Source organism: Cydia amplana, chromosome 6 (assembly GCF_948474715.1).
Source record: "Cydia amplana chromosome 6, ilCydAmpl1.1, whole genome shotgun sequence".
In the NCBI taxonomy this organism is placed as follows: Eukaryota; Metazoa; Arthropoda; class Insecta; order Lepidoptera; family Tortricidae; genus Cydia; species Cydia amplana.
Genome location: NC_086074.1, coordinates 2,641,392 through 2,666,885, shown reverse-complemented (window position 1 = coordinate 2,666,885; position 25,494 = coordinate 2,641,392). Strand labels below are relative to the sequence as shown.

The following is a 25,494-nucleotide window of genomic DNA, read 5'->3' as shown; positions in this document are numbered from 1 at the left end:
GTAGCCTACCAACTATGTACCTACATCCACACCCAACACGTCATTGACCTCTTTAGCAAAAACAATAGACACTCAACAACGACCACAACCAATTGTCAATAAACCGTCAATTTTCCTATCCCCTATCCCAACTACGTAAAGTCCATAATAGCTCAGCAGAATCCAGTTGGAAAAGGCGAAAGTATGGTAGCTGGTTCCCAACAATTGTGAGGCATGGAAAGTGGTTTTCCACGGTGATGGAAAACGTATTTCACTTAGGGAGAAAACTTATTGGCTTGTCAGTTATGGAATGTGTGACGGATTGATGGATGATCGTTGGTGGTATTCTATTAGAAGCAATGAACATTACATTGAGTGTATGTCTTGTTGTGGCTAATAGTGATATGTGTGACATTTTGTACTTATTTATCGTAAAGAGACATAAATAGAATTCGTGAAATAAATAAATTTAATACAGTTAATTGAAGAGAAGGTAAAATAGAGGTAGTGCGTGGTTGCAAAAACAATTTATAACTTCCTACAATTAGGTGCACTATATATGCAAATAAAGATATTCTATTCTATATCTTAGTAAAATTTTACGCTTGCGTGTCAACAAAAAATGGGGGATAAAATTCTGTAAATAAACAACACAGCTAAAAGCAGAAAACTTATATTAGGAAACTTATATCAACCGCTGGGAATTCCCTAAGTATTGTAATGGACGGGTTTAGATCTAAAATCATAATTTTCATAATCCTAGCGTTAAGTATCTGTATTTACTTAGAATCCCATCAGGCATTAACCAATGAGTTCCTGTCTTGTTTACTCTTAGGCTTTATGGTCAACAAGTTTTATTGAATAATACATATTTGGTATGATTTAATTAATAAAACCATTACTTAAACTTTATTTTAATATTACACCTTCGTAATTATTAACGCCATTGATCAGTCGCGCGTGGTCATATTTCTGTATCAACAGCTCTGACACATGACCTCGCGTTGTCAAACTTGTCACCGAGACACACGAGCCGACAGCTGTGTTGCCAATATCCTGCGTTTGCTAATGATATAATTTACATCGAATCTGATACCTTGTTTGCAAATTTGAATTACTGTTTAATATTATTCTGTGCTGATTGTTTTAACGTTTTTATTTTCAGAGGTATTTCTCGATATTACTCTTGGTTTAAGCAATTCTTGAGCAAAATGAAGGTACATATATTATATCTTACCACGGATATTTCGCTGCCATACTTTGATAAGGTGTTCTTCTGTGTGGAAAGAGTTCGTAAATAAATCCAAATTTAATTCGTTTTAGAGTTGCGTGTTTATTTAGTACAGTTAGCAGCAATAGTTGCTAAGCGGGCGAGGTGTTCAAAATGATTTGAACTTTGAACACCTCGCCCGCTTAGCTGAATTTTATTGTTAAGAGAGTAAGAGCGCGTCAAGGTAATTTTGAACACCTCGCCCGCTTAGTAACTTCTGTTGCTGGCTGTACAAATATAACAAACATCATGCAACTCTTGACATACATTGCTCCTTTACTGCCCTACTTGATTACTTTCGCTAACCATGTATCGCTTCAATAACAATAACCAAACTGAATACAAAAACTAACCTGTCTTCGAAGACCATAGAAATTCTCTTTATGTGTGCCGTGCCAAATATGGCGCCCATTCTGAAGACGATAAAATGTAACGTCTCAAAATTAAGCTAAAGGTGAACAAAAACGACATAGACATCTCAATCGGATCAGATTCCGCTAAATGGGCTATCATTACGAGCGCGCGAGCGCATGATGAGTGATCTACGCGATAGTGATCGAGAGCTTGATACTTAGCGAGTTGGAGAAAGAAAGATAGTAAAACCATTTAACGAGACAATTGAAAAATAAATGATAGTATAAAAAAACGATATATAAACGAGAAAAGTTATCACAGCACGGCTAGCACATGATGGGCGCGACAGTCGACAGGCGAGAAAATGCCGCGACATAGAGCTCTCTCGCGAATCGGTAGCATAAGAGCCGCGCGACAACCCGCTGTCTCGCGGACAAATGTCAAAGCGACATAATTTTGTCGTTTGACAGTTCCACGCGGGATACTCTCGAAAATCGTAGCACGAGTGTACTATGGGAGACAAAATGTCCCGCGTTTGAACGTCAAAATGAGAGAAATTGTCTTCGAGGCTAGAGGGTCGCGACTAGGGTTTGCTCCCGGTACTGAGTTTGGCGACAAGCGCATTTGGTCGAAGTTTTGTTGACTTTTGTTCTAAAAGAAAGATAATTTTCCATATTTTATATTTATTTCATACTACAACACTTTTTTGTTTAAGTATAATTTGAATCTTGAGTTTCATGATCATGCCATTAATATCAAAATTGTTATATTTTTTCACAATGACTTGTTTGTTCTCTTAAGTTAAACGAAAATCCGACAGAAAAAAATCTAAGCCTAAGATTGTACGATCACGACCACATCAACAAAGCAAACCTTTGGTGGCGAATTGACTGGGGGATAATTAATAGAAACATAAATAATTGATACAAAAATATTACATTGCTAATCCGGGAAACAATTACGTGCTATCAATCAGTGCTAACCCGTTATATTTACACGCGTATTTTTACATGCAATTATTGTTGACAACCTATATTATGTCGCTCCTTAGGTGTTTCCATTCATTGTGGGATATAAACAACACAATCCCGACCTGAATATTGCGATCAACCTCACTTATAATAAGTAAATGCAAAAGTAAATCTGAACCTATGTACAGTCAGCAGCAATAGTTGCTAAGCGGGCGAGGTGTTCAAAATGATCTTGACGCGACTTTATTGTTAAGAGAATAAGAGCGCGTCAAGGTAATTTTGAACACCTCGCCCGCTTAGCAACTATTGCTGCTGACTATATGTTACCTCTTGACGCTTAATCCGCCGAACCGATTTAGACGAAATTTTGTGAAACAACATTCCACAAAGAATGCAAATAATGAATCTGGCAGCTCAACTCAAACTCCACCTCACAGAAGACCACAGCCGTAATACTTACTTTGTAGTGTACGAGTTGGTACTAGCCTAATCCTTAAGTTACGATTCCCACCGACCGGCTGGAGTTGGGCCGCGCCGGAATGCTTTTTCAGTGTACCTATTTACATAATGTGTGGCAGAAGCGATAGAATCCGTCCGGAGCCATCCGATCCGCAAGCAGCCGACCGGCTTTGGGCATACAAATGTGAAATGCGCTCCGACTCCGACGAATCGTACTTAAATCTGAGTACCTATCTCAAAAAGGTCAAAGTAAATAAAATCATTTAAAGTTTTTGGTAGTATTTATTTAAAAGTCACATTATTTGAGAAGTGTTATCAACACTCGACTGTCCTTGCACGGAGTAGGTTCCCAACTTGAGCCCTTCTATGTCCTCCGTGATGGCAGGAGGGCTGCGGTTAGCAGCAGCATGCTTAGGTGTAGAGAATACCTCCGTGTTTGATGATAGGCTTGTGCATGATTGTCATTCAATCTATCTTCGAAGCCAGCAATGCAGCGGCTAGCCAGCCATAAGGGAGATATGTCGGGGATTAGCATAAGATATTTAGTCTGTAAATAAGATTTAAAAGGAATGTAATTTTTTTGCAAAAGACAACGGAAAAGAGCTTTATGAAGATTGAATTGTGTACGTAAGTACTTACAACTTGACTTCTTCGTAAAGATGGTATTTTGTTAGCCAAAACTTTTAACAAAACGCCAATTATTCGTAAGGAGTTGTATTTTAATGATTAGGTAGGTAATCTTTAGATAATTATAATAATATATTCCAACTTGTAACGACAAAGCGAATCAAATTTTGATTGACAGTATTGACACTGACATTTTCGACTTAAAAATAATATTTGCTATTTCTTATTCTTCATACTGCGAGAAAGAGACAAAGTTATCGTGACTAGGGACGCTCCGTTTCTAAGGCTGACTATTCATTACTTATCCGATTATTATTTTACCGATTCAGTGTTGCCACGAATGAAAAGTTTGTTCCATGTATAAATGGCCACATTGGCTAAGTCGCGCGCGGGATGGCTCTCTCTCGTGGAACTCTTTTCTCGATGTGCGAACTCATGCTGCCAAAATCGAGGAATTGACAGATAGAGATAGAAATTTGTGACGGGCGACTGCCGTCTCTCGCGGCGCGAGCTATCCCGCGGGTAATCATGTGCTAGCCGTGCAGGTCCAATTTTTCTTTGAGTAATTTACATAATATATGTTTTTGCTTGGTTCGTAGGAAATTTGCGTTTTAAATGTCCAAATTGTAGCTATTCAGCCTGTTCAGTAAGTTTATGGGGTCGTGATCACATAATGCGAAAGTGCGGATTTGCGAAAGTGTTTTATTATATCACTATAATAAAACTATTTGCGTAAATTGCTTGTGTATTTGACGGAAAAAAGGTATAACATGATGTAACATTTGTGTTGATATTCAATTGCGTTTAGCTAGGATTTATGTAATACATATTTAATGTGATATTCTCTAATAAGTACATTAAAACGTAAACGTAAAATTCCTAATGCACGCAGTTAATCCAACCAAAATCTTGGTGTAAAGCAAAACGAACCTGTCTCCGTAAAACCATAAAAAAATCTTTCTAATCGCTTTGTTTATTGTCAACCGCACGCGCACAAGAAACTATTGTCTCTGAACTGCAAACCAAATGTTCTTAGCGGCACTTTTTTTACAAAAATCATTAGAAAGTGAAATGTCCGTGCACAATTAACGAGTTTTAAAGGGTTTTCTCGTAAATCTTGATAATGAAATGCTTACTGACTCGAAGCGGGCGTCCATGGACTCGCTTTGGACCTTACCCTTTCAAACTTAGAGTTCTTTTTGTATCGCGGCGGAGTCAAAGATAAGTCATTGGAAAGTGAAATGGGGGCGCACCTGATGGTGCTTTCTTTGCGTCTCGTTCTTTTTGCCGCAGTGAGAGTGGTCTAGATTCGATAATTGTGCCGGTAGCGGGCCTCCCGGTGTTTCGGCACTTGTCGGCCGCCTGTGACTTCATTCACTGCATTGTTGTTTGCACTGAATTCGGTCCGTTTTTTTTCCATGGACGCTCTGGAATCCTATTTTTTGATTGGGCTTTTTTGTGGCTTTGACGCTTTTCGTTGTGCCATTTCTCGGCTCAAGCTGATTTTTAGAAAAAGATACAGCGAATTCGATTGACTTGCTGGATTTTATCAGTTTTGACCCATTCTTTCAACAATTGCTTTAGATGGGGACGATAATGCGTATTTTTAGACTGCTTTTATCGAGTCGTGATTCCATCGACACGGATCGTTTTTTATTTCATATCTCATTGTCGCTGATAGAAAGTGTCGGTCCGTTGGTTTTAGTCTATTGTACGGGTCCTTTGTTGAGCTTTGAATTTATTTGAGTTTTGATTCGACTCCTGCATTGACTTTCGTTTTCAAATTATCTTTGTTGTTATCAAAATATTGTAAAGGTCCCTTTTACTAGTGAAATCTATTGTTGCAGTTCATGTCGTTGTTGATATAATCGATTAACATTATGCGCTCAAATCAAATACATCGTCTGTAGGTACAGTTCTAAAATTAACAAAAATATATCTTCCTAAAATACTGAGCAATGCATAAAAACAATCATTCCTGCTCATCGTTTGTCAGTTTAGTTGAGAGCTAAGCATATATAATGGCCTGTAGATGCACTTAAGCACCAATTTCTCAGATACACATGGTACACATTAGCATACATATATAAATACAAGCTAGCATATGGCATAGTATAAACTTTCACCTTGGTCCTGCGCGCGCATGATAAATCTCCGCGCGCGCCGCTATCGGGGATCGACGAAAGTGCAAGTCGCCCAGTTCCCACGCCTCCCTGTTGGGAAACGATTCCGATTAATCGAGCAAAGTGTCAATTTACGAATCGATTTTTAGAAGGGCCAATGAAAATATCCTGGTCACGGCACCATACACGAAACCTACCTCCACCTTTGATTTTTCTCTTAATTTCCCTTTTTTAATACTTTACCCACAGATAAATTTAATGATAACATTTTTAACTAAAAGGTTAAAATAGGTAAGTTAGATGGAGTGAGCTATATCAGATAAATCAATGGTAGTTAACATCACTTATCTACATATTGTGACAATGTAAAATACATCTGATCAGCATAATTTCTTGGTCTAATATGTATCTCGCTAACACCTATCTTATAATACAGTTTATATTTATACTTATCGAAACCCATACATCTTATAAAGCGTCCATTCTGTGCTATATTTATGTGGCCAATGAATCGTTAGTTTTTTTGTAATCAAGCTAAGCTACTGTGTAGTAGGCCTGATTTGGAATGCCATAAATATGAAAGGTTGGGTTGATAAAGCAATAAGTCATAATAATGTTGGTTTACCGATGTTGGCTGTTGACATAAATTATATTATTGGTCTGGCAACACTATGTAGCTGCGCGGTGTAAGTTATAAACTGGTAACACTTTATTTTTTACATTTATTTGGATTTTTTTATAACTACTTTGCTAAATCGATGTTATGGTTGTTTTTTGTTGTCTGGTGTTTTTTCCTCATCATGCATGTCACACACGATAGGCATATTTGACGTGGAAGGTCGTGACACCGCTTAGACGTTTCAAGTTATTGTTTTTTTGTCTTTAATCTGATATCCTTAAACTTTTTACACCTTCGGCAAAAAAACACCAAGCACGATAACACCGGTGACCGGTGGCCCAAAATGCATTTCCATATTTTCCATCCATGTACATCTGTAAGTTTACGAGTAGATATAATTATCTCTAGGTATGAATTCTTCTCTTTTATTTTCTTAATTATTTTGTTGCGAATGTGGGGTCACATATAAAATTGCTACATATCTTTTACCATTTGATAAATGCCGATATTTGGTTTAAATATTGCCGGTTGTATTTACTTACTGGTCTTTAGGATATGACTTATTTCGCAGTTATCACCTTTCGACCATACGAATCAGTACTCCGTCATCCTTCAGACTTTTATGGGTGTTTTAATCTTTTATTACCTACAAATTTTCTACCAACTAATTCCAATTTAAACGTCCAAGTCCACAAGTGCCAATAAACCCACTCTAATATAAATGTACGGTCGACTTAGATCGATTAACGAGTAATAAAATCGCTATCTCTTTTCGTCCGCACCGGAGAGTAAGGGATAATCGTAAATTAGCTGGCGATCCTCTGAGTTTACGCCTGTCTGAGACTAATTTATGTCCGGGGAATGGCGTTTGGCGTTTGAGTCTGTCATTAAATGGTAGACGTTTATCTGTTAGGGTAACTTTGTTAATTGGAACTTCAGTAGTCCTGTTCGCAGTTGTTGTTGTAGTTACGAGTTGGCCAGAGACATCTATGTTCGGTGCTATATTTATTTTTACATAGTGATGTTTTAAATTGGACAGGCTATATTTGTATATTTATCGTGTTTTACGATTTCACCATAATCCCTTTTTATTGTATTTTTGAAAACATCCTAAAAATATTTCTTATTTGACGACCGGTCTGGCCTTTTTGCGTGACCCTGCCTATGAAGTAGATAGTCCAGGGTTCGAATCCTGGTAAGGTTTATTTATGTGATGATCAAAGATATTCCTAAGTCGTGCTCGTGACTGTTTTCTTTGTATTTAAGTATTTGTATATTATATACGTATATATCTGAGTACCGTACCCACATTACAAACTTGAGTTTTACTGTGGGGCTTAGTTATTTCGTGTAATATTTATAAATTTATTAAGATTTGTAAGCCTATGCTGTTCCGGCATATTATTTTGTGTTTCCACAACAATTAGTTTATTGAAAACTGTTTATTTTGAGAGTGTTATAATTCTGTTTGTTTTGTTCACAGGCCAGTCGTAAGATATCAAAATGCGGATATCTTTTCGTGGCACCGGGCTGGGACTTCTCCAATCCGCTCTACAGAACAAAGGTATGTATGTATTTAATGTTAAAACTTATAAATACCATATTGATTACAGAACTTTGGGAACAAATCAAATTATTTTAATAAATATTTTGAGGATTCAAGGCCTTAGCCCGGATTGCTAAAGACGCCGGTTCGAAATAGTTCGAATCCGACCTTCACCACTTCGTCACTTGTTCTTTAATATATGATATCTAAGCTTAGAATAAATTTAAAAGTGGAAAAATTACTGTCTTGAGTGAGACTTGAACTCACAGCCTCTGGATCGATACTCCAGCGCTCTGCCATCTGAGCCACTAAGACCTCATCAATAGCCAGCAAATCTTTCCACCATATTATGGGTCAAGGGGACCGTAGCGACATCTACTGTAAGAGTGTTACACTTCTTAAACGGCTACCGGAGTACCAAGTCATATTGGAAATTCACCAGTTATGATGTGCTACCTGTACTAATTTTAATTTTTAACAAGCAGAAACGTCTGCGAACGATGCTAATAAGCTTAGAATAAATTTAAAAGTCAAGTTTCAAGTCTCACCCAACCAAGACAGTAATTTTTCGATTTTTAAATTTATTTTAAGCTTAATAGCATCGTTCGCAGACGTTTCTGCTTGTTAAGAGCCAACAGGAACTGAGATTTAAATATTTTAGGTAAATATACCCGTCTCGCTAACGGAAGCGGCTCCTTAAACTAGTGCGATAAGGACAAGGCGAAAAATCCTGCGTAAAAATCTCAAATATCGAGGTTTCGTACTCGACTGTTTCCTCCTCCAAAACTTAACCAATCGTAACCAAATTTGGAAATCTAAATGATTATGAAATTATCTGTGTCGGACCGTTTTGCTTTTTTGGCTAATTGATATCAGTTTTGAATACCACGCCTCTCATTAGTCAATTAGGCCATTTTGGCCATTTTTGAAGGGCCTTAAGAAACAAAAATATCAAAAAAAGCAAAACGGTCCGACACAGATATTGACAATATTAATCTGTGTTAAAAAAATCATTTCTCTAGCTTCAAAACCCACGGAGGAAACAGTCGAGTACGTTTGTATGGAGAAATGACCACTCCTGTTGGCTCTTAAAAATTATATGATATCTATTTCAGTTTATAACATATTGATTATTGTCATCATTTTCATCGTTACCATTGCCATCGTTATTATTGTCATCTCCATCATCTTCGTTATTATCATCGTTTAGTACATGCATACTCAATATTGACAGCGATCGAAAATCTTTAGTAAATAAATAGGTATAGTTTACATTCATATTGGGATTTCAATTGCATTACAGGTCTGATATTGGAGCATAAGCAATCACTACATAGTATAAAACAAAGTAGCTTCCCGCTGTCTGTCTGTCCCTATGTATGCTTAGAGCTTTAAAACTACGCAACGGATTTTGATGCGGTTTTTTTAATAGATAGAGTGATTCAAGAGGAAGGTTTATGTATAATTTGTTAACCCGTGCGAAGCCGGGGCGGGTCGCTAGTAAAGTTTAAAAAATAAAAAGACATTATAAATATAACACCTTAGACGCGAGAATCCTGATAAAGTGACGCCATATTTCGAATAATAAATTCGGTCCTTCGAGCCGGATAAAAGAATTCTAAACTTTATCACGCTCAATTTTTCAACACAAATCCTTTTGTTGCTCCAAAAATATTGTGTTCTCATCTCAGATTTCAAGGCGTCGAATAAAATGCAATTTGAAGGTTGTTTTTTGAAAAAACCCCAGACGCATTAGACCCTAATCGTTTTTTCGCGGAACCTTCATATTTATGGGCCCATAAAGGCTACATGCGCGGGCGCATATCGCAGCTATCAATAAAGGATCGATTATTTATCGATTGGTTACCTGTTGTATAGGAGGACCAACAATTCAAGGACACATTTAGTATCGAATTTGTTGTTCACTTTTTTATCTTTTTAATATGATGTGTGACTGATAAAATTCTTTCGACGCTTATCATTTGTTATGTAAAAAAAATCTATATCTTTACATAGAGCAATGCTCTAAAAAAATTAATTGTGTGGTGAAAGAAACTTGTATGAAACTTCTAACGTTTTTCACTAGAGCCACAGAAATAGTATACATAATTCCTTATAAACTACACTAACATTTTTGTAAAAGAAGATTTTTAGAAACCACTTTTATTACGATAAGTAAATTAACAATGCAATACGAGTACAATTCAAATACTACTTATTGCACATCTCAAAAGAGGAAAATAGTACATTAGGAAAATAACAACACAAGTTGAGGTAAACAAGAGGCGGTATTATCGCTAAACAAACCCATATATTTAAAATTAAAAAAAAAATTAAATTAAAATTAAATTAAATTAAATTAAATTTATTTAAAAATTTATTTGATAATGTCATAGTATTTGCCAATGACTAACACGACAGTATTCAGATTTTTATCAAATTTTGACAGCTTATTACGTGACGTCGAGGGCAATTACTGTCAAAGTGTTAAATTACGCGGAATGACATGCGGCAATGTGTCAATGTAATTAATATTAATCTGTTAACGGGTTATTGAAAAACATATTATAATTATAATATGTTATATACTTTTGTAAAATGGCGTCTGATGATAAATTTGCAGGGAAATGATTAATTTGTGATGTGTATTGATGATGGCAGTTACCGAAGGCCGAAGGTGCTCAATCCATAACTGAGGATGACATAATATTGATGAGCTTACACTGTCTCTGATTTCTTATTTGTAGTCCTAATTTCTAAAACTAATATTTCTTCGAAGTAATGATAGGTATCTATTAATATTGACAGTAGGTGGGTGTCATAAAATTGTAATGGAATGAAGGAATGACAATATAATTAATGTCATGCTTACTTCGTTTTGACCGCATAGGTATCTAATACAGCTAACTATCTAATAAAAGCTAGGCATTATATTTTAAATAATATCTTTGTACATTTTAGAATTAAAACTAAAGACTAATGTCATTAATTATTGGCGAAAATTCAAATTAAATAACAAAGCTAAATTTTAATGAAAATTTGGTATCAATTAAACTTTAACCTTAAATCGATGTAAACTAACAAAAGTATTTTGAAAAATATTGAAGTTACCCGCTGAGCTGCATATAAAGGTAATGATAATTCCTCGCATTTTCTGTTCTTGCGTTGTATTACATCAGACAGACAGATAAACATTCTGCATACGGTTTACAAAGAATATAAAACATTCAGCCGGGTTCTCATAAAAGTAATATTTTTTACATAAAGGCAAGCATTAACCTTTTGCTTCTTTATTTAAATATTGAGGATGAATATACCGCATAACATTTTTTTCGTAGGTATGTATAACATTCCAACTCAAAGTTTTATATAGTATAACACTTGTCTTTGTTTTATTTCGATTTTAACTTGCGAGAGTTTTCGTAGGTTTTACTACCAATATAAGTATAATATTATTTAGCGGTTTTAACTTGTTTGTTCTCTTTGATAAACGAAATGACATAAATCTAAAATAAACAATCCAATAGAAAGCAGCACTTGGCGTTAAATCATTTATCTACTTTTCCACTGTGCAATAATGTTTACATAATTGCTTTGTCGTTATTATAACAAGCGGAAAGCAAGGGTTAGTCGTGCGTTACCGTCTTGACTAATTTTAGTAACGTTTTGTCATACTTTTTTCGTAATCATTTTTATCCGGTTTAACACTTTATTTTGTATTGTAGGTCATCATCATCTTCCTCGTGTTGTCCCGGCATATTGTCACGGCTCACGGGAGCTTGGGCACCGCTCTCCGCTCGGCAACTAAGTCTAGGAATTGGCGTGGGCACAAGTTTTTACGAAAGCGACTGCCATCTGACCTTCCAACCCAGAGGGGAAACTAGTCCTTAATGGGATTAGTCCGGTTTCCTCACGATGTTTTCTTTCACTGAAAAGCGACTGCTAAATATCAAATGATATTTCGTACATAAGTTCCGAAAAACTCATTGGTACGAACCGGGGTTTGAACCCGCGACCTCCGGATTGCAAGTCGCACGCTCTTACCGCTAGCCCACCAGCGGTATTATAGATATTATCTTGTTTACAGACAGAATTTAATCATTAGATTCTATAATTACTGAAGTAATTTACCTAACATCATCATGACATGTCTCGTCTCGAGAGAACTGGCAATGCAATCCTATGGGTTGTTTTGGATTTGTTCTTTAAGATCTATATAAAAATGATTATATAAAAGCTTCTAAGATAGATCTTTATAAGGTAGCATTAGGGTTTGCACGACGGATCCGAAATGTATGGGAAGATCCGCGGATCCGGATCCAGATCCAGATCCGGATAATTTCATACATTCCGGATCCGGATTGCAAACCCTAGGTAGCATGCAAAACAGAAACTGTACATAAAAGAACCCTAAATTCGTATTCATACTTAAATTTTGAAGATTACGATAAGGCCCAGCAAGGCGCAAATCGGCGCCAAAAAGTGCCCAAAAAGACGCGCCCGCGCACTGGAGCACCAAATATACAAAATGACGTATAATACTTAGAAATACACTTAATTTTGGTCCGTTTTGTGACTGTATAACATTCCAGGACATTATTAATCAAGTGGTTATCAATTCGAATGTCAAATCTTTTATTCCTTCGTTGCAGTCAATCAAATTCCCAAGTGGCTTGTGAATTGTGAATTAATTTGCGTTTTTACGTGTCATATTTTATATGATTATGAATTATATTACATATAAGCATGCTTAAACCACCGTTAATTTTTTTCCTAAGAAGTAGGTTCAAATTATGTTGAATTTACATTTCTTCAAATCAAATCTATAGGTCGTTCTCTGTCATGAGGTAATGAGATAATCCAATTTGAAATACAGCAGGAAATCCTGGTTCAGATCTTGATTAAGGTATGTATCAGGTTTCTGTCTTGCCGGATACCAAATAATTATATCGCAACTCGCAACACTTACATACAAAACAACAACGATCATGATGTCAAAGATCATTTATAAGACATTTAAATAAGTCTAATTCCAAAACAATGCGATTGTGCAAAAGTAGATGCCTCTGGGCGTTCCGAACAATTTCTGATAAATAACGCGGTAATGCGAATGAATGTTTAGCATTTAGCGATGTAATCACTGCTAAAGTTTACATGGATTTGTCCAAGATCACGAAATTGCTAAATGCTAGTTGACTTAGACATGTTTTGTGTAAAGATGCACTGTTTGCGTGCCCATTTTAGTCTGGCGTTAAATTAAACACAAGTCGTCTCCTTCACGATTTTCGTAGACATCTCTTCTAAATACCTAAAACTGGTATGGATGTGTTCCTCGTGGTCTCTAGAATACGAATTGACCGGTTTTAGTTTATGGAGAGGGGGACGTGTCGATAAAAAGGGGGGGAATGTGGGCGGCCGACCAGCATTGATATTTGTTCACATCTTGAGTCCTATGGGACCGATCGGTTCGTTTCAGGTGTCGTTTGAAAGAGTATTAAACGTGCTATTATTGCTTCATAATAACTGTAGTCATAACTGTAGTCGTTTAGAAAATATTTTAAAATATATGATTTTTTACCGTGCATGGATGGCATAAGTACTGACAAAACATGCGTCTAACTCAATAAATTATAACTTTACCGCAATTAATGTTATTACAAAATATACGAGAAATTTCATTAGCTTTCTAAAAACATAAGGTTTGTTGGTGTATGGTATTATATAACCATGTAATGATGAATTTTGTTCAGCATGGGTCACTACGCACCGTCACGTAAATGGCGGGCGACCGACCACAACTGTTCATTGTTTCTCGGGTTCTATTTTACTGATCAATTGGTGATGGATACCATTAGAAAGAATGTTAAATGTACAATAATTGGTTTCTAATAACCGTAGTCATAACTGTAGTCATTTACAAAATAATTGAAAATATATGATTTTTACCGTGCATGGACATAAGTACTGGTAAAACATGCTTCTAACTCAATAGATTATAACATTACCGCAATAAATATTTTCAAAATATACGGGAAATTTTATGAGCTATCCAAAAATATAAGTTTTATTGCTTTATAATGTTGTATAACTAAGTAATCATGAATTTTGTTCAGCATGGGTACTGTGCACCGTCACGTAAATGGAGCCCGGCCATCGTTGAGTTTTCATTATATTTCAGGTTCTATTTTTCTGATACATGGTGGATACCATTTGCAAGCATATTAAATTTTCTGTGAATACTCGATTGTTTGAAATCTGAGGCCCAAAATAACCATTTTAAAAATATTAAAGAAAATGTTTAATTTTTACCTTAGAGGTTTGCTTAGTGACTGAAATAATTTGAGAAAGAGATAATGTAGTAAATATAGCGTGAAATTTTTAGAGTAAAATCAGCAAACTATTTATTAACTTTCCAAAAATATTGTTTAGTTACCGTACAACTATAAACATATATGTAGGTATGCCAGGACCAATTTCGCCAAGCAAGCAAACACACGGCGCGGCGAGCGCCTGGTAGACCAGCAGCATTCTATATTATTGTTTGACAGTACATTTTATAATGTAGGTATCCAAAATGATAAAATATCGATATAAATGATGGTTTGTTTGTTTTGTTTTTTTATCACAGGAAACTTAAGTATAGTTTGACTCTTTTGACAAAAGCCCAGTTCTAGGTTCATAACATCGTTAAGTTCGTAGCTTTCATGATTGCAAAACCACTGCATATGAAGTACTTAATATCTGTGTTGTTATTTGACTCACGCGTCTACACGTAAAACGTTTTCAAACCCACTCCGTAGTTAATAATTTAAAATCACCTTTTTAGTGAGATCTGAGGCTTGTGGCGTTAAAGAGATATTTGTCGCCGCACGCTCCAGGATGCAAAATAAGTGACTACTATTTGAGTAGCAGCGTATGTCCACATAATAACTATCCGTGAAGTCCGGTTTTAAGTATAGTAATAGTAAGATAAGGTCAATATTGAGTAAACTATCTATATTATATTTATTTACTATTTTATTTTACGGTCTAATTTATAGTTTTTGCTTACCTATTGATTCATTGGCGTTTGGCATTGTAGTTTTAGCTTGTAAGTATGACTCTATTGACAGTTATAAGATGTACTACGGTATTTAAATAACGCTCGTCTGTAACTACATGATCTTAGATCTATAATAGCGACTCATAACTTCTCTGTTCGACTGTAAGTCATACAAGAGAGTTAAGTAGCGATTGCGATATAAAAAGCTATAAGTAGAAGGCTTTATCACACGTTTAGAACCTTAAGTAAAAATTGCAGATTATTACTCATATAGATGTTAAGGTTGTTCAATTCACTTTGAGCTATAAGCTATAATACTAGCAGCTTAACATGCAATATAGCGCCCAAAACAGCTACTGTAGATCTTAAATCTTTAGATGAACCTTTTAAACACTTTTATCTCACCAGAGCCTGTAAACTGTAAACTAAGACTATAGATGTAGCTATTCTAGAGCCAGGCTGTCTTTAGGTAAGAAAATAGGTGCTAAGTGTCGCCTAATTGTTTGTTGGGATTTATATGACGGTGCGCAGTGACCCATGCTGAACAAAATTCATTATTACTTGGTTATATAATATCTTACACCAATAAATCTTATGTTTTTGGAAAGATAATGAAATGTCTCGTATATTTTGTAAATACATTAATTGCGATAAAGTTATAATTTATTAAGTTAGAACCATGTTTTAGCAGTACTTATGTGCATGCACGGTAAAAAATCATGTTTTCAATTATTTTGAAAATGACTAAAGTTATGACTACAGTTATTGAAAACCAATTATAGTACGTTTAATATTCTTTCAAATGGTATCTATCACGAACTGATCAATAAAATAAAACCCGAGAAATAATGAAAAGTTGACACCGATCTCCTGCCATTTACGTGACGGCGCTTAGTGACCCATGTTGAACAAAATTCGTAATTACTTGGTTATATAATATCATACACCAATAAAACTTATATTTTTGGAAAGCTAATGAAATTTCACGTACATTTTGTAAGAATATTATTGGAGTAAAGTTATAATTTATTGAGTTAGACGCATATTTTATCAGTACTTATGCCATCCATGCACGGTAAAAAAATCAAATATTTTAAAATATTTTGTAAATTACTAAAGTTATGACTACGGCTATTAGAAACCATTTATTGTACGTTTAATAACCTTTCAAATGGTACCTATCAGCAATTGATCAATAAAATAGAACCCGAGAAATAATGAAAAGTTTACGTCGGTCGCCCGCCATTTACGTGACGGTGCGTAGTGACCCATGCTGAACAAAATTCGTTATTAATTGGTTATATAATATCATACGCCAATAAAACTTATGTTTTTGGTAAGCTAATGAAATGTCTCGTATATTTTGTAATAAAATAATTGCGGTATTGTTGTAATTTATTGAGTTAGGCGCATATTTAATCAGTACTTATGCCATCCATGCACGGTATAAAATCAAATATTTTAAAATATTTTGTAAACGACTATAGTTATGACTACGGTTATTATGAAACAATAATAGCACGTTTAATACTCTTTCAAACGACACCTCACACGAACCGATCGGTCCCATAGGACTCAAGATGTGAACAAATATCAATAATGGTCGGCCGCCATCTTTGCCCCCCTTTTTTTCGACCCGTCCCCCTCTCCATAAACTAAAACCGGTCATTTCGTATTCTAGAGATCACGAGGAACACATCCATACCAGTTTTAGGTATTTAGAAGAGATGTCGACGACTTTTCTCGAAACAGGCCGATTTCCACCTGTCTATTTGGTCTGTTTGCAAATCTTTCGTGTGTTTTCAGTTTTTAGAATAGTAAGCTGAAAATGCCTACCACCTACCAATTTTATTTCGTTGTCTAGCTAGTCATTATGGTTTCATCACACAGAATTACCACCATTTTCAGCAATATCAGAGGGTACCTATTATTTTTTAGGTTTACTAATGTGTTCTTTTCATCTACCGAAACTCTGTCTCGTCCTAGGTCCTGTTGTTATAATAGCCATTTTTAAATTTAAAACATTGCCGCACTTACGTAATGCTGTTGGATTCGAAAACAGAATTACTAATTCTGCCATCAGATACTAATACTAACTTTAGATCACTAGAAAGCGTCTGAGTTTGTAAAGTTTATTGTACTCTATTTACTTAATACATTCCATCATTAAAGTCGTATTTCTGAAGTTAACAGCTCGTGAAATTAGGCAAAGCTTAATAACGACATTACGCCTATGCTCACGGGTAATTGTCAGGTTCCAGCTTTCTAGACATTCGCGGTGTAATGTAACTAAGTGATTCTACATACTTTTACCTTGGCTTTGACGTCTGGTGTTATGATGTCTTCATTAAGGATGGGATTTATTAGCTAAAGAATAATCTTAAGAAGAAGGCTTTCTTCTCCTTTTAATATCAGAAACATTTGTGGTAGGTACCAAAACACTACCTTGTAATGTGGTAATCTGCTGCCTCTTTTGTTATTCAAATATTTTTCCATTTCTTACTTACAGAAGTAGCACAGCGATGCGATAACACATAGAACATAGTTTATTATCAGCAAAAACACATTGCAGTCCTAATTTGTACAACGGAAGGAAACGCAGCCACCGTAACTAAACTGCATAAAGCACCTTTTTACAATTTCTGGTTTAAACCCACGATTAGATCACTGTTATTTCCATCGCCCGGCCACCTGGACTAAGTGAATTTTAATAGCGGCTTCCTTTGTTACGTTGTTTTTATTATAATCCAAGCTTTAAATCGTAGTAAATAACATGCTGCCAACTTGACGGCGAGTTTTTCCGTTGCGATAATCTGTTTAGAGGTTACGTGTGCAAAAAGTTTTAATTTTAATCCATCATTGTTGACTGCTCGTTAAACCTTAGGCCCTTGGCGTTGCCACTTAATTTTGAGACCCTTTTTTTAAGTAATTTAGAATTTGATTTGAAACACTGTGGGGTTATTAAAACGTCATATTTTAATTCAAAAACCTTGTCGTGGTATAATATACGCTAATTTGATTTTGATAACCCGGTATTTCGTGTTGTCAGGTTTCGCTACTGTTTTTTTTTTGTAATGCTTTGTCTGGTTCAATGCAGAGATATTTATGTTTCCGTAATATTTATTATACTATAACAAGCTTTGGCTTTACGTAAAAATCGTGTAGCCTAGTTTGTTTTGTCAAAATATCAGACATAATACTTAACAGAAAAAGTTGGGACGTTTCGTGAATGTTGCATTTTTGTTATTCCTTTAACCTCTAGCCACAAAGCTTACCAATCAAAGCTTAGCGTCAAAGCTTGCCAATGAAAATTCAACTTTGACTTGTCAAAAATAAGATTCAAATTAGAATGGAACATGAGACCTTTTTATAGGTCTCTGGGCTAGAGGTTAAAATAGACTAATGAATTATGCATCTGTCGTTTGTTTTTGCATGACTATTAGTAACAAGCTTACGTAATAATTCGTATAGCTTAACGTCAATCGCATACCTACATATACATAGTTATAGTTACATAAACAGCAAAAAGGTAGAAATACGGCTTAATAAATAAATAAAAAAACCTATGCAAACGCATTAGTTTACTTTTGCACAGTGTCGAACACCTGTTCATAACGTTGCCGAGAAACAATTCGCCTCTCAAATAAATCAAAAACTTAACCTTTAGTAAGTACAAATCGCAGAATTCTGAGTTACCGCCGCGCGGAGTCACGACTGGTATGGTATTAAAATATGCTCATTTTGCACTCCCGGGCATCGGTTGAGCAACTCGGTAGCTTGAACCATCTTTGAGTTTCGCTAAAGTTTTTTCTTATACCGCAAAACCACCGATATAGTCGAATACTACATAAGTTCTATAAGTTCAACAGGATTGGAAAAGAGAAGTTTTTACAGAAAAAAAATCATATTCGGGTAATGTTTCACACGTTCTGCTTGTTTGATATTTATACACCCACATTGGAATCTGCTAAAGGTAAAGAATTTTGCAAGGTAAAGTAGACTTAATTTGGTTGCTGTTTTCCAAACTTACCTACTTAAACTTAAGAGTACCTAGTCTAATCTACATAATTTCCATTTCTCTAATTGCAAAACTTTTGACTTTTATGAGCATTACGGTATATTGCAATTCGCAGTTAACCTAATGCACTTTATTTCATTATTAGTTACTGCAACATCTAAATTGTTTAAGTAGTTATATAATATCGTTCCCAATCATGAAATAACATACTCATACTCATACTCCTCGATAGCTATCGACCATAAATCGGCCCGATAAGGTGAAAGTCTATAATAAGGGTACTAGAAATTTTACATTATCGATTTCTAAGTTATCAAGGCTCCCTGTAAAGTGATCAATTTGCGCTTGCGCAGCCTGATTGAGCTGGTTTCCCTCTCGGTGACTAATTTGGAATTTACCTTGTATACACCGTGTGCTTGAGTAGCTAGACAAACGTTTAGAGCGTTATAATTGGTTAAACCAATTTGTCAGTCAGTAAGAACCAGGAAAACTATACTCATCCTTTTCGTTTTGGTGCTAGTACTTAGTGTAAGACAAAAATAGTATGATTCTCTGTGTCTTATGTTTGAAATGAGACAGTCCTTTGACAAACTATATTTATAAACGTTGAAATACTATTCTCTTGATTCTCGATCTCTACTCTCGATTTTGAATTTGGAACTTTCTTTTATGTCTATATTAGTTCAAAACTTGAATTTAATTTGTACTTGTGCATGTACACGGGGACTTAGGTTAACAGAGGTTTTAGAAGTTATTCATTATTTTTCGGAATTAACAAGATTCATAATCTATTGATGCAATAATTTTCTACTACTATACTATCAAAGTAGACAATTAAAAAAAGCAGAACCAAAATTTCCACATCTACAATTAACACTTCAAATCAATTGACACGTCACATTGCCACTTCTGCAAGGCTCATTAAAACTACATCAGCTTATAATTTCTGACGCAACCGCTATCATTTCTGGATGTAAAAATGATTGGATCGATGCGGCGTCAGGAATAGTCAGGATCGATTGCGCCGGCGCATGAAAGCAGTCGATACAAATTGCATAGGGCCCTGCGCGGCGCGTTACGAACGCAGACCGAGGCACAGAATAAGTAATAGTATTATCATACAGAACGGCCACCCACCGCCCCGCCCCGACTCGCATTACCTCGCCCCGCGACATGAATCTGGGGGACTTCTGGCGTACTCTCAGTAAAGCGACTTACCCACCCACACATACCCAATGACGCGTGTACAGACGTGCCGTGCACACATATAAACGTAATTGTTTTTTGTTGTATGGCGTGTCCGCCCTGTGACCGAGGTAATGTTGTCCACCTAGGGCGGGCCGTGAGCGCCGTGAGCGGGGCGCGCCGCTTTTACATGTGTAGGTGTAACATTTGTAACTAACCCTATAAGACGAAAGGGGACGATCGCGCCGAAACCACCTTTCTATACAAACGTAGTCCCCATTTCCTCTCTGGATACTAAATCATTGAAAACATTTTTACACAATTTGATGTATTTTATCCATAGCTATGCCCGACCGTTTGTTTTTTTTTTTTTTTTCATTATTTGAAACATTTTTACAGTTTGCCTGCACGTAGTCTCTACATACACATTTTTTTTACCTACTCATAGCTCCCTTAATTTTAACTTTACCAACTTTTTATAGCCTATGATATACTTTAAGTAGTTACCGTAAAATAGGGTAAAAAGTAACTTGATTATCCTTGCTCGGAATGGGTACGCCGATGCTAAGTATGTGATTTAAGCTGTCACGGATCCAGTACTAACATCGACATGTAATTGATCGTTGGTAGACTTTATCCCTTTGCATTAAGGGTTATGGATGTTCAGTTAACACTGTCAATGATGGTACTATGTGGAGTTAACCGGTCGCATGCGCAGCTCAAATCAGCGGAGACACTTGGGATTCAAACGTGAGCTCGACGACTCAAATAAAAAGCTTCAATTCTTATAGTGAACTGATATAATTCTCCAAGGTACTGGTTTACAAGGGTTCTTGCCAAAACGGTTAAATGTAGAAGTGGTGTAGTTATTGTATGAAGGCTGATGAGAGAGTGATTTGCATAATTTCAATAGTACAAAAGGTGGTTTAAATTAAGGTGCCTCTAATTGGCCGCGATACAAAGTATGTGGAGCGCTCCTATTGGTGCTTAAGAAAAAGCTTCCGAATACTAGCCGAGCCCGACGGCCGCGTTTAGCTACTGCATTAGGAATATAGCTATTGAGATTTTATATAAATAAAGGTTGCGTTCGCAACAGTATCCATGCGTGACGATTGCCGAAATTTCCAATTAATTATACCTACTCGGCGACAATATTTCATTTAGGTATTTCTCATATAAATTAACCGTAGTATATAGGTATATGTTGCTGTGTCCTTACAAAGAGTCACTTAAACTAACCCAATAATATGTACCACCTTATCAAGGTGACCGGTTTGTGATATAGGTACAATAAATGATTCTATTATATCCTATTCTATTCATTCGGAAATTATACCAAACTGGGCCTGAAAGCTACAAGTAGGTAGAAGTATAGCGCAGGCTGGACCGTTGAAGCGATCTTTACCCCTTCCTTTTGGGGGGTAGCAGGGGTTAATCTAGTAGCTAGGGCGCTAGATCCATTTAGTTTGACACAAGTGCCAAGCGGCGTCCCTGGAGACGAAAATGCGGAGTGCATAGTATGCATACGTTTCTGCCATTATTGTCCCCAGTGTAAAGTACCCGCCCCGCGCTGATGTAAGCTGCGCGTGCACATGATGTTGTTTTAATGCTGTCCTTTAATGTAAAAATAATGTCAGGCAGTCAGCATTAGCGCGATGCGCGAATGCCCTGGCGCACCTATATTGACGCGGATCTGTGTAGTTTTGAAGCAAAAGGATTTAAAAGGCTTGTTGTCACTTGTCAATAATTATATATCGCCCCTTTCGAAAATGATGTTTTGACTGATTACGTTGCGCATAATTGTTTTTTTCTTGTCTAAATAGCGCAATATATCTAGGATTCGGACTAAGTATTAATACTTAAAGAGGTACTTATTAATTAGCATTATGTAATGTGATATTTTATTGATAAAAATAATGAGAATTGATCGATTTAATAATGGTATGAGGATCTCCTGATCAAATTTTCATTCAGTCATCTTCTAAAAAAATTTTCAGAATGGTTTTTTCTTGCTCTAGTAATAACCGAGGTTTGAACCCTGATTTGCACAGCCGAGGTTTGAACCCACCACCCAGGACTATACACTCATATGAAAGGTTAATAAAAGTAAACTATACTATAAAATAAATATTTATGTGTAATGGAAACTCTAGTATAATTTGAGAGAAAAGTGGAACTCGCTACCGAGCTAAAGTAGCGATATCTAATTTAATATCCCCGGCTAATAAAATGAAATCCATACTAAACTACCATTTTCATACCAACCTCTTTTTGCAAGAATTAAAAGGACATAAACTCAAAGTTTATTAAATAAAAGACTTAAGCGATATATATCTAGATAATTTTATAGCCTATGCACTTTAAACACACTTCCTTATTATAAATATAAACCTTATTACATATAAATATAAACCACCATTTTATGTGCCATCGCCCACACTGTTAACTGACAGTTCGGAAACCTTATTACAAATGGCATAAGGCCAACCGATGGACAGTTAAGAGTGTTGCTGTTTGTACTTACATTGACACTTGACAGCCAGCAAATTGAAAAAATAAGACTTAATGTCAAAAAGAATAATGATGATGACCAGTGGCTCGAACTTTTAGTGCCGACGACGGTAAACCACACGTAGGATTATTTTATAGCCTTTTCTTATATAATTATCTCTTATAAACCTCTTTAATTAAACGATATCGCTATTTGAAAATGAGCAGTACATAACCTCTTTGATTGACATTATCATTCAGATTTTTAAAAAAACCCTTCAAGTGGCAGAACGCCGGCTCGTGGTCGATTAAGTTAACTAAATTTAAAAAGCTGATTAATTGAGATAAAATCAAAATTCCAACTATGTACTAAAAAAAACGACGAATGCTACTTGAAGAGTTAAAATAATTCTTCGGTACATGCGGTGTTTACCTACCCTTTAAAATAAAAAACATAATATTCCAAATCGGTACACCCATCTTAAAGAAATTGGGGAAATTACATGAAAAAAGAAAAAACTAAAAGATCCCATGTCCTTCCCTGGGATCCAAATGATCTCCATACCTACCAAATTTCTTCTAAATAAATCGGTTCAGCGGTTTAAGCATGAGGTAACAGACAGGCAGAGTTACTTTCGTAATCACAATATTAGTAGGGATTTCATAGATGAAATAAATGGAAAGTAACCTTTAAAGCGTGTTAAGAGCTATAGACCTTCCCTTTTACGACCAATTTACAGCGTCTGTATCACCGCTACGTGATAGCCTTAGCCGTTCCTAATTATACACGGAGGCTAGTAGTTACTAATTATATCTAGTAAATTAGTAATTAAGATGGCTGGCTTCCTGTAGAAAGTTGTTGCGTGAGCGGATTGACAAGATACGTGTTACGTAGCGTTGACAGGGTTGATTTGTGAAATGGCTTTTGCTATACGGCAATAGAATAAATAAGAATACTAATGCTCCATAACAGACCCTTCGCTACTTATATTAAGTATAAGTACAGTCACCACACGGGATTGTTATGCCATTCAGAGTTCTTGCTAAATTGGAAATTCTATAGCGTTAGTATTGAACAACCAATTTAGTTGAATTGTTCTTCTTCATCTTTACATAAATTATTGTGCATTTTCATCTTCACCATTTGGATGGTTGGCAATCCTCAATTGCGCGTGTCCCCAGAAACTTCTTGTCTCGCACAGTTAAACTAACTGAGCAATGAACTATCGTCCGCGGAATTTCTGGACCGATACGACCTTTAGAAAAAAGCGTACTCCCATCTTAAAGGCTGGCAACAGGTCATAAATTACTGGTCAGAACTTTCTTCCAGAAACAAACTATGTAGCCAATATTCTGAATTCTACAAACTAATACTTATTATTCAGCTGGTCAATCCAAAACACCGGCTTGAGTCCACGGCAAAAACTCCCCAATTCCATCCCGTATACAATTCAAGTAAATCTCTCCATGTAATTAACGACACAATTAAAGGCACACTTAAGGCCAATAAGTATTCTCTTCGGGTCCGCAACATGGCGTGCCATTATCCTGACTAGGAAGAGGAAGACGCTCTCAATTACCACAAAGAAATGGAGTAGTCGGTTGGTTCGGACACAGTGCTGGGTAGTTTGGAGAACAACATAACTGTATGTCCGATAAGAGAAAAAGTGTTAAGGGCCCACTGATTATCACTCCGCCGGACGACATCAGCCTGTCAGTTTGAACAAAGGGTCGACAGTTCCGAACAACTGACAGGCTGATATCGTCCGGCGGATTGATAATCAGTGGGCCCCTTTAGGGCCGCCACTGTCAACTTGTCTATGAGATTTTGACTTTCAGAAGTGTTCTTTTCTCGCCGTCTGTATATCGGCACACGCAGGGCCCGGCTGGCAACACGGGTGTCTTTATCTTTGAAAACAATGCGACGTATTTCCAGAAGTAGGATAATTAGAAGTAGGAGCCCACTATTCGCCAACAAACTGGCTTCAGTTTGGCGAAAATATTGTATAGTCCTAAGAGTTTTTTTGAAATAAATGAAATAAATAAAAAATAGTCAAATTCAGTTAGTCAAAAGTTGGATTCTTCTAAAGCTCTCTTTCCTTACCGTCCGTGTATGGGCGCATACGCAGCGCGGGCGCACATAACACTAAATCGGCGCGGGCCGCGACACGCCCCGAGTTAATTGCCTGTGGGGTGGCCGGGAAATTTGGACCCAATACAGAACTCAGGGTTACTAAACCCCAAGTGGAATGCTAACCAAAACCTGAAATGCTTTTGCTAATTTGGTTGCTTGACGTAACATGTTAAAATTTTTGGGAGAACTTTTCTTGGTTGCTTAAAGCTGTTCTTAGCTATCTTTTGGTAGCTAAAAAGTTTGTAACAAAGTTGCTAAGTATGAAGATTGGGTGCTTCTAAACTTGCTACGTTTAGCATTAAGTGGGCAATACCGGTACGATATTATTTTACTACACCGATTGACTATTACCTGATAAAACATTACGACATAGCAAAATTGTATCCGGATGTGTGTAGCCAAGGACATACGGACAGTAAATTACCTATCTGTACCACAGAATAAATAATAGTACTAGGTTATACAGAAGACTCACTCTCTAACAAAACGCGTCTGTTACGATCAGCACAGATATGGCCGCTAGGTGGCGACAGCGCCATGCGCGGCTCTTGGCTTTCCCCAAAATTGGGGTGGAACGGATGTACTTTTAGCAACCTGTAGCAAATCGACGAAATCGCAGAGTGAGCCACGCCTGTCTGTATTAAATTGTGGTCATTTTACCGACCAACCGTTACTTT

The 25,494-nt window shown here is 36.3% G+C and overlaps 1 protein-coding gene across 2 annotated transcripts in view; it reads left to right on the top strand.

Moving 5' to 3' along the window:
- Positions 1–25,494, top strand: part of LOC134648606 (protein outspread) — a 399,873-nt gene that overhangs the window by 123,006 nt on the left and 251,373 nt on the right. For both annotated transcript variants that reach the window (XM_063503085.1, XM_063503084.1), the window contains exon 2: positions 7,886–7,966. In XM_063503085.1, the coding sequence (XP_063359155.1) occupies positions 7,886–7,966 (81 nt within the window). The remainder of the gene's footprint in view (positions 1–7,885; positions 7,967–25,494) is intronic.